The sequence below is a fragment of the Alosa pseudoharengus genome, unplaced genomic scaffold (genome assembly GCF_046254945.1).
Source record: "Alosa pseudoharengus isolate Yale_2024_CS ecotype anadromous, Long Island Sound unplaced genomic scaffold, YU_APseudo_1.1 YU_APseudo_1.1_scf_3, whole genome shotgun sequence".
In the NCBI taxonomy this organism is placed as follows: domain Eukaryota; kingdom Metazoa; phylum Chordata; class Actinopteri; order Clupeiformes; family Clupeidae; genus Alosa; species Alosa pseudoharengus.
Genome location: NW_027468718.1, coordinates 17,721,694 through 17,732,659, shown reverse-complemented (window position 1 = coordinate 17,732,659; position 10,966 = coordinate 17,721,694). Strand labels below are relative to the sequence as shown.

Genomic DNA, 10,966 nt, shown 5'->3' with positions numbered 1-10,966 from the left:
ACTGATCTCCGCCTCTAACGCTGAAACAACTGGGTTTGAAGCAGGCCAACCAGACAGCATAGGCTGACAAAAAAATCTGCAATGCAAACTAAAGTGTAACCATTACAATTGACCGAGAATCGGTCATGTATAGTCTAGCCAATCAATTCAATGCACCCTGTGAATTGGTCAAAATCTCCACGACTCGGCTAATCAAAATGCCATCTCAACGGAAACAAATTAACAAATCTTTATTGAAATAACATCTGTTGTGTACACAGTTTTCGTTTTTAAGCTCTCAACGCAATGCCCTGGGCAGACAGGTAAGAGAAAGAACTGCTATTTATAAGATGCCCCTGTCGCGTCGTTCGTCTCCTTCGTCCTTTAGTTGAGAAAAATATATATATTTTTCGGACATATGCCTATGCCTTTGACAATTGTCAGCACGCACAATTCACTTTAGACACAGTCCATCTTTTTATTGTAGTAGTTTAACACCTGATTATAGGCCTATATAATTGAGTCAACACTTAATCAACTTGAAATTAACAGAGGTCTTCTCTGCACAAATGCGTGGAGTTTTAAACTGTGTTGCATAAAAAGAGTAATATGACCTCTGACCTAAATAAAAACAGCTCTGGATTCAGTCAAATCAGTTAACATAACATTTGATTTTGTCTTTAATAATTTGCAACAAATCCAACGTATCCCGGGGCAATAGGCAAAGATATGCGCCACTTTTGGCGCTTTTTGGCCACAGGCGGAGATTTCAAATGTATGGTAAGTGTCCTCTTTATGACTCCGCTTTACAGCCGTGTTACATATCATAACATTTGGAATAAAACAACAAAAGATATCAGGAAACTGAGGCTACATGTAGTACTGTATATTTCCCTAATTCACATAATTACATGAAACGCGGATCTCCGCTTAAATGTAGGTTATGGGGAGAACGCAATGCGAGTAGTGAGGAAAGGGCTTGTCATTGCCCTGGACGAACTAACACTCACCACACTGCGCCAGCTTTATCGGTATCCATTTAAAACCCTATTTTTCAGGGCTGTTTACAGACACAATTTCTCCACTTCATTTTTTTACATATGGGAAGGATAAACGACGGCGTCTAGTCACGAAGGGTAAACTAAGCCCTCTTCGACCCTGGAGAAACATAGTCCAATTAAAATAATCTCAAGGGAGGCGGCGTGTAAGGGAGGTTCTGATCATCTACCGATTCGTAAAATGTCTTGAGGGGAAACGTCAACATTTTAGATAGTTCAGTAATAGTGCAGGTTAAGATTTACTATCGGTGCGTATAATCCCTAGGAGTTTTCCTGGAACTTCAAAAGTATAAAAATATTTAATTTTCTTCATTACTGGGGCTTGGTGAAGCACACGACTGCATGGAAAATATTTCAGACACTCCGCGTCTGTTTGGAAACAAGTTGGAAAAATAATATCCGCAAAATTGTAGGCCCTACACATATTTATTTAAAACAATCATTATATTTATAATATATCGTACATTTCAATAGGATCATTTCATCTTCGACTACTAGACGGGTTAGTCATCAGTATAAATAACGAAGTAAATGTTTTGTTGATTTTTCTGAGCTTCTGAACCCAATTAAATAAAACTTTACCACGCACGCAGCTACAGCCACAGGTATGATTTATGGATAGGCTATGCAACGAGGCGTGTTTTTCATGTTAGCTGACGATTTTCCACACACATTAACATTTTCTAAGGTAGGCATAGCCTACTACATAATCACACCGTTTCTGTGTTCAGATTAGCCTGTTTTTGTTTTGCCTAAATTAAATAAATCTTCTTGTCCATAAATAAGACACCCGCGCTGACATCTTGTGTGAATGACATGTTAATAAAAGTGGAGATGATAGCAGACTGCATTGAGAACGAATGAAAAACCGGTAACAAAATATTCGTTTTTTAATATTTTGACTTAGGACTACTATTTATCTAATGTTTAATATATAACTACATTGAGGTAGAAAAAATATATTATACTCTTCAGCGGAGTTCTAGAAATGTGAAAGGTCACTATATATTACACGATTAGATCAGCAAAAGAAAATGACGTGTAGGCCTACATGCAATAAGAACATGAGAATTCCTTTCCCTTCCATTCCTATCGCTTCTTTCTGGCCTTAAAGTACATGAGATAGCCAACGCAAGCCTTACATGCGATTTTCACAGGTGCTCGCGCCACTGTAAATAAAAATGACATCAGTGTAAGCGAGAGCGCTCCAGAGACACGTCGAAAGGAGGGAGAGAAACCGTGCTTGGCTTTATCAGAATTTAGCTGAACTGGGACAACTTTAAAATATATTCAAAGCGGCGTTATAGATGGGAGCGAACCCCCGAGATATATAATTTTGCATTGTAAAAAAGGGATGAGGTCAAGGCCGAACATGTACGCGGGGCATCTCCAACACCCTCCCGGTTCCCATGTAAATATCCATTTGGAAAATAACGGCGGAGGCCAGACCCCACAGTTTATTTGATCCATTAGACGGGCTGGCGGAGAGAAGACGTCAAGATGGACCGCAGAAGGTAGAAATATTGTCTTAACCAGAGGCAGGTCGGACGGTCTGTCCAACCATCATAGTGAGGGGGAAGTGTTCACGATGTGTCGCGCTGCTGATCTGCACTGAATGATGGGGAAATGATGATGGCTGTACCAGTGTTCTTTTTGTGTGTGTGTGTGTGTGTGTGTGTGTGTGTGTGTGTGTGTGTGTGTGTGTGTCAATGTTGTATTGGATGCAGGGCTGCAGGTGTGAAAGGGATTTCAAATCTCAACATAGTGTGTGGGTGTGTGTGCACCCATTGTAAGCATGAATGGATATTTATGTGCATTAACACTTTACAGTTCATTTCAATATAACATTCTTTTTACATTTATTCTGTCAAAATAAATAGAAAACATGACAAAATAATTAAGGAACAGTGTGGGGGGGGGGGGGGGGGGGTCACTGAAAGTGTGTGACTGAGCAACAGTGTAAGGAAGAGCTTGTCTCTATAAGCTCACCTGTACAGTAGAGACAGCATCATCACCAGTCTCACTTTAGTTTCCATAGTGCCAATAAAAATGTCCCAGAATACATTCTGGGAAAACAGTCTGTCTCCCCAAGATTGCAGGGCCTGAAGGATACAGAAGAGTTCTTTTTCACAAGCCACTGGGAAGACTAGGCACCTCTCTCTCTCTCTCCCTTCTCCTTAGCTGACACTGGTAACATATCACATTCAATAGCCTTTGTTACCTTCAGTGTAACATGACCTTGAAATGTTACCACAACAATCAAAACAAACTGACCTACTCAAGTCACAGAAGGCTAGCAAGGCCAGTTTCAGTATCACAAGATAACAACAGAAGAGGACTTTCTTCCATTGTGACAGAGGAAAAAAAAGAATTACAGCTTGATTCTCCTTGTAGCTGGCAAATTCCTTTTCTATGACGTGGTTCCATTTCAGCATCATCTAATAATCACAATAATCTAATCCATCTCTTTTGGAGCCTCTGGTCAGGGATGTTGCTATAAGGCTGTAGCAAGACTCCAGCAGAGTAGCAGATCTTTTTTCGGAGAACAGGGCAGCCGCAATTTAAAAAAACACACACACACACACAGTCAGTGGAAGCCCACGCGCTGTCGGACTTCTTTCATCACCGGTGAGGCCAGCTCCCGAGCTTTGAGTGTCCCACGGGCCAGAATACTCTCCAGGTGGGCCCGGTCGTCCTTCAGCCTCTGGATCTCCCTCCGGATGGGATCCAACCTCTGGACCACAGCCTCGGCCACCACCTGCTTGTAGCGTGCCGTGTCGATCCCGTGCGCCTGGCGGACCACCTCCTCTACGGTGAGGCCCGAGACAGCCGCGTGGACCGACACCAGGTTGGACACGCCGGGCCGGGCATCGGGGTCATAGGTCACTTCGGAGGTGAAGTCTGTGACGGCGCGGCGGATCTTGAGTACTATGTCGTCGGGCGAATCAGTCAGGCTGATGGTAGCAAGCTTCTGGGGGTCCGATTTAGACATTTTGACAGCCGGATCGCGGAGGGACTTTACTTTCCGCATGGTGCCTGAGAGAGAGAGAGAGAGAGAGAGAGAGAGAGAGAGAGAGGAAAGGGCAGACAAATCAGTGCTCCACGTAAACTCATCAAACTTGCATTCAGCATCACTACATGCACATATGTTGCACATCTGATTTCTGTTCTCTTTCTATGGTTCATGCATTTTTTAAAGAGATTAATTGATATGTTACAGTAAATTTAGTAATTGCCAAATGCTGCTACTTGCTTCAACAGTGGTTCATCCAACATACAGAATGTAAATAAGTCACAACAACAAACCGCTAATCAATATTTGTAGGGCAAAGATGTCCATATTAACCAAGTCTAGCTTTACTTCACTCTTATTCATTGATATCCATGACATCTGTGCCATCATCATTGTCTTCCGATACGTCACTACCTCTATTGTTCTTGTTTCCAATGTTTCATTTTTCAAAAGAAACGACCTTTGAACTTCTGCTGCTGATTATAGCGTATCTGATGGGGTCAATTGTGATCACCAGACTACTTTCATTCAGATTTTAGCTCATCAGCAACATACTCACCCACCCCAAAACCCAAAATGAAGGGGGGAAAAAAGTTGAAATCAGCCATAAAAACAGCCTCATCAAAATTATCACCCTGGGGGAGCATGGAAGTCTTCCTTTAATCAAAGCGCCATCGCATGCATGATTGCTTACATATTGTCCTTTTAGAATGGTGATAATTATGCACCATAAAAGGGCGTAGCCAAGTGCCAGGGCTTGTTGTGCTCCATGTTGAAAAGCCTGATCGTGTGTGTGTGTGTGTGTGTGTGTGTGTGTGAGTAGGTCAACGTGACTGTGTATTGAGCGCACAAAGGAGTTCATGTAAGTTTGTATGGCTGTGAGAATTTTATGTGACACACTTACACAATATTGTTTGCTCAATGAGGTTCATCAACAAATGTATTATTTAGACATATAGACAGTGTGTGTTTACGTGAGTGTGTCTGCACTTGTGTGGACATTACATTAGTGTGTTTCTGTTTGTGTTTGCGTGTCTGTGTGTGATGGGAGGGTATTGACATGCACAGACAAATCTCACACATGTATTTAAACTGAACGTTTAAGATAATATATTAGTATTTCTATTGGTTGCGGTGTGTGTGTGTATCCTATGTGGTGTGTGTATGAAAGTCCAGTATTAAGTGTGTGAGCCTACATCAATGTTCACCCATTTACATATAGTCATTTAGCTGATGTTTTTATCCAAAGATAAAAGACATAACACATAAACATATAAATGCATCATATAAATGAACCTACATAGGGTGCAAGGCTCGGGAAATAACTCCACATAAATGCTGGATTTACTGAGTAGCGTATGGGTCTCGGGAAAGAACTCCACATAAATGCTGGACTTACTGAGAAGCACACGGGCTCGGGAAAGAACTCCACATAAATGCTGGACTTACTTAGTAGCGCGCGGGGCTCAGGGAAGAACTCTCCGTAGTGGTTGTTGAATATCCGCGCCAAGTCCTGTGCCAGCTCCAGATGCTGGACCTGGTCCTCACCGACCGGAACGTGAGTGGACCTGCCGGACAACACGCAAAGCCAAACCCACAATTAATAACCAATAATCGATCACAATCATTGATCACAGATTGATCCTCAGTCTAGCTCTCAGTCTGTTGGACAGATGCGCCTCTGATATGGTGCGGATTCGGCCAGCAGGACTGTAATGTGTCACTACAGGACTGTAATGTGTTGTAGTATTTATTACCTAAGGTCTCCACTGCATAGTAGTATCTATTGATGTAGATTTTATTGTTACCTAAGGTCCACTGCATAGTAGTATCTATTGATGTAGATTTTATTGTTACCTAAGGTCCACTGCATAGTAGTATCTATTGATGTAGATTTTATTTTTACCTAAGGTCCACTGCATAGTAGTATTTATTGATGTAGATTTTATTGTTACCTAAGGTCCACTGCCTAGTAGTTAAGTCAGTTTTATTTTTAAAGCACATTTAACATGCACAGAGTGCAACCAAAAGCGCTCCACAAACAAGACACATAGATAACAAGACAAAAGATGCCAGATGGAGCGGCGTAGTCGCCAGCGTGCCCATGACACCAAGGCATACAAGACAGACAACAAAACAAATTTAAAAAAAAGAAAAAGAAAATATATTTAAAAAAGGGGAAAAGTGATGTTAAAATTAGTCCAATTTCCAAACCAGCTGAAAATGTCCAAGGGCAATGATGACCCGTGAAAACTGCGCACAGAGCTGTGTCTTCACAACCGATGCAACACCAACAAAGTTCTTTAGCAACTGACCAACCAGGTGAATTCACTGGCAGTCTGGAGATAACGTTAACGTTAGGCCTTGTAGACTGCAGTCTGGAGATCCCTGGAAGCACAGTCTGAAGTAGCGGGAGATCTTGTAGATCTGCAATTCGGTGTACTTTTAACAGTTTGTTGCTCTGTGAGATTGCAGCTCTTGACCGTTAACGTTAGTCTGCAGTTGGCATGGCAGCTCGCAGGTCAGCAACAGCTCGGCGGCCATGGCAGATCTTTCGCAGAGTAGGCTAGCCTAAGTCCATCTGTCCCGAGAGATCCCCTCGACCAGACAGTGAAGTGTACCGCTCACGGACGGATGGAAGGATGTCAGAGGCCCAGTTAGTCTGCAGTTGGCATGGCAGCTCGCAGGTCAGCAACAGCTCGGCAGCCACGGCAAATCTTTTGCAGAGTAGCCTAGGTCCAGCTGTTCCGAGAGATCCCCTCGACCAGACAGTGAAGTGCAGCACCGCTCACGGATGGATGAAAGGATGTCAGAGGCACAGCTAGGGCAAAAGCTAGCCATAGCAAGCTCCCAATGGACAAACGTCAACGACATCAGCTGACTTAGAAGCAGTAAAAAGGACTAAGAATAATACGAAAACTATCAAAAATAACGTAAAAAAATACGTTAACTAGATAAACCAATACAAAAAAAAATAAACATGACATTACATAAAAATATCAACATTACATAAAAACAAACAAAAACATGATGCCAGACAGAGCGGTGTGTCTCGCCAGCGTCCCCGTAACCTAGCAACCTAGCAGTATTTATTGATGTAGTATGTAATGATAATGTATAGAACGCCGGTCATTATTGGGAAAATAAGTCCCGACAGGGCGAACCGGACCCCGACGCGCAGCGGAGGCAAGTGTTGGGAAGGCCCATTCAAGTGAATGGAGCATTCTGCAGCACTCTGAAGAGCCGTGTAATAATTATTGTTCTAAGGTCTCCTCTGCATTATAGCTTGGATGTTATTCCTCATTTTGTAAGTCACTTTGGCTAGAAGTGTCTGCTAAATTAATAAATGTATATGTAAGTGTCATAGTTGCTGTTTCTCAGGGATTGCCATATTTGCAATTATATTTAATAAGATGGACTATGTATTAAAATAATCTTTATATATAGATTCTATTTTTTTTAACAATTTCTTGTGAATTATATTATCTAACTGGATTACCTGCAGAGCTAAATAATCTGCCATGAATAAAATCATACAGAGGGGGTACAAATAATCCCCAAAAAACAAAGCTGGTATATCATCTCACAGCTGAGAAAACGCATTCAAAAACAAGAATGTGTAAGTAAAAATGTTGTATTAATTTACATATGTAATGTGTGTTGTGGGGCTCATAAGAGAGTGTGTTTGCAATAGCACTCACTTGTAGAGGAGAATGTCTGCGGCCTGTAGGACGGGGTATGTGTACAGCCCAACACTTCCCTCACTCTTCTGCTTGCTCTTCATCTGCAGAGAGAGGGAGAGAGGGAGAGAGGGAGAGAGAGGGAGAGAAGGATAAAAAAAATCCAGAATGGAATAATGAGAAGGCTCTACAGATGTTCAACTTGGCACTTTGTCACCCAGTCCGTCAGACATTAAAAGTCAACCAACGAGAACTAATAAACAAACCTTTACACGGCCTTTCTCTCACACTTTCGTTAACTCTCTCGGCCTTTCCAATCTCTCTCTCACACACACACACATCAGAATTTTTCTCTCCTTCGCGCTTGTTTGGCCCGAGCAAACGAGTTGTACAAACACAGGAGAGGTGTGTGTGTGTGTGTGTGTGGGGGGGGGGGGTGTTCCGGCCTCCTCGGCTGCTCGGCTCCATGTGCACGGGGAATCTTCTCGCGTTAGCGCTGGCCGTTCGCTTGCCCGCCCGCCACTCAGAAGGGGACGGCTGCTTTTCCGGCACGTTTGCTGTGCACTCGACCGTGGTGCAAACAGGGAGGCGAGGGAGTTTACGAGGAGCTGCGCCGCCAAGGACGCCGCTTCTGCACTCTGCCACAGCCGCTCCAGTTCCAGCAGACAGGCCTCTCTCACACTCAATTTCTCTCTTTCTCTCTCTCTCTCTCTCTCTCCTTCTATATATATATATATATATATTCCTTTCTTTCTGCCTCTCTTCGCTGGCCGTCCGGCGAACCTCCAGCAGAAGGGATATCAAAGGGCTGGTTCGGTCGGTGTCCGGCCTGGTTGACCCCGCGGACTCAAAAAACGGGCTGAAGCGCGGTAACGAGACCGATGTGCGCTCACCATGTGGCCAACACGGGGGCGGCGAAACAGCGTTGCAGCTCGCTTAGCCGCTATTGGGAAACACGCGAGGGAGGAATGGGAGCGAGCGAGAGGGGAAATAGCTTCAAACAAACTCGAAGTCGGGGAAAGACGGCAACGCGGAGGGGGAAAGGAAGCACGGAAACAAAAAGAGCGAAAGAATGAACAAACAAGAAAAAAGGAGGAGAGAAGGAGCTGTGGCCAGTTATGGATCTGCACCTTCATACATACTCTCCATCCGCTACAGTGGTTTTGATTAAACAACAAAGAGGCAGACGCTAAGACAGGGACAGACGCAGAGAGAGAGAGAAAGAAAAAAGAAAGAAAAAAAAGAAAGAAAGAGAGGGATGAAGGCTGATGGGGAGCAGAAGAGAGGAAAAGAGAGAGAGAGTGCACTTTAGTCTCTTTTTAAGGGGCATCGTAAAACACAACGGACTGGACGTTTTTACACGAAGCAAACATGGACCATCTGTGTGTGTGCGAACGGAGGCCCTTTGACCGTTCTGACGAGACGACGCAAAGTGACGGGGCAGGGCGGGGCAGCTTTCTCACCTTCCACTGGGGTAGGTGCCGCAGCCGGGGCATGCTGGTCAGACAGCTCAGGATCCAGGAGAGTTCCACATGTTCGGGCACCTGAGGACAGGTAAGGAGAGACTGGATTAGAGCTTGCCATACTATGTCACATACGTACATACATACGCACATACATTAAGACTATTAGACATTGGTGCATGACAATGGTAAACTGCACATATTTTCAGATGTGAATAATATGAAGGACAAAAAGGGTTGATCTACACACTAAAAAGTGGTCCAAATGCAGAAAATAGTTACAGACCTCAAACATCTGCCCACATGATGAGACTGACACTCACAACCCAGCACCAGCTAACCAGCTGACCAGCATCACCAGAGCAAACCAAGTAATTCAGAGCAGAAAACAAGGCTAGTGATTGATCTTCAGACATTTGTTTTTATCCCCTGGCTCCCCACTTCCTCAATCTGCTCCACAAGTTTTACACAAAAAAATGCTTTACAAGTTTTATATGGATCCACATACACACACACATAAAGAGAGAAGACACAGAGAGAGAAAGGGAGAGAGAGAGAGAGAGAGAAGGAGTGAGAAAAAGAGAGTTGTTTTATCCGGCAGCACCCCTTCCTGTAAAATGCAGTCCAGTCTCAAGGGACTCTCCTTAGCCCCCCTGTGTGGTGTTAATGAGTATTGCAGGGAGACAGAGCACTCCACTACGTCCCCCTCCAAACAGCCCCTGAGGCTACCCAGTCTCTCTGCCAACCTCTACCAACCCAAACCGATGCCTGGGAGGGACCTGGCTCTCTCCATTCAGGCTCACAGTGGTTAAAACGGGGCACAAGCAGAAACCTGCAATTTGCCCTTAAACACGACCCTACTGAGGAGGGGTTTTTCACATGCAGCGTAACACGACCAATAACCTGGCAGAAAGAAGAGAGCAGCGGTGGGAGGTGGGGCAAAATCCTTCTGCGTCGGTGGATAAACTTTACAGCATTGGCGATGTCGCCTCACAACGTGGCGCTCGCTCACAAAGGGATTGTACGACGGCTGACGTAAGCCACTCGAGAGAGAAGAACATAAAACACAATTTCACACTACCCATTTTTTACGCATATACGTTTAGAAAAGAAAAAAAAAACACTATATTCACGGCATCCGGCCTGCCTGTGTGAGAGTATATAATGGCGGACATGTCGATGACAGCCGAGGTACTAAAAAGAAAGCGATACCGTTGCCGTTACACAGAAATGGCAGATGCATTAGGCCCGAACTCGATCTGAGTCTTGATCCGCCGAGGGGACAACGGCGTTTATGTAACAAACGGCACACACAGCACAAGTCGGTTAAAACGGCGTAAATAAAGAAGTTGCTCGAGTACAGCCGCCCAAGCTCAGAAAGGAGAGAGCGCTGGAACCATAAAGGCCCAGTCGCGCTCGGCTTTACGTGCGGATTTCTGTTACGTGAAACTGCCAAAAACATTACCATAAATCTAAAATTGTGGACATTATTCCGGTAAAAGAAAAGGGCGTAACCACAACACACACTTTCACTGTCTCTCTATCTCTCCTTTTCTCTCTCACACCCACACCAACACACCCACACACCCACACACACACACAAAGACACAAAGACACAATCCAGACCTAAGCTCTGATTCGGTTTGAAGCCCCTCACTTAAGACACGATTGATTTCAGCTTGTCATTGTTTTTTTTTTTTCTCAATGAAGTCAAGTGTTTTCCTTGGGCGGCAGTTTTATTTTTACATGTGGAACAGACCGGCGCTCGTGTGT

At 44.1% G+C, this 10,966-nt stretch overlaps 1 protein-coding gene across 1 annotated transcript in view; it reads right to left on the bottom strand.

Annotated features, from left to right (window-relative positions):
* Nucleotides 1-2,964: 2,964 nt before the first annotated feature.
* wars2 (tryptophanyl tRNA synthetase 2, mitochondrial) overlaps nt 2,965-10,966 on the bottom strand; it is a 22,331-nt gene continuing 14,329 nt past the window's right edge. The window contains exons 3-6 of the mRNA XM_076262557.1: nt 9,194-9,274; nt 7,752-7,834; nt 5,500-5,618; nt 2,965-4,073 (exon numbers count right to left, since the gene is read on the bottom strand). Of these exons, the coding sequence (XP_076118672.1) occupies nt 3,625-4,073; nt 5,500-5,618; nt 7,752-7,834; nt 9,194-9,274 (732 nt within the window). The 3' untranslated portion in view covers nt 2,965-3,624. The remainder of the gene's footprint in view (nt 4,074-5,499; nt 5,619-7,751; nt 7,835-9,193; nt 9,275-10,966) is intronic.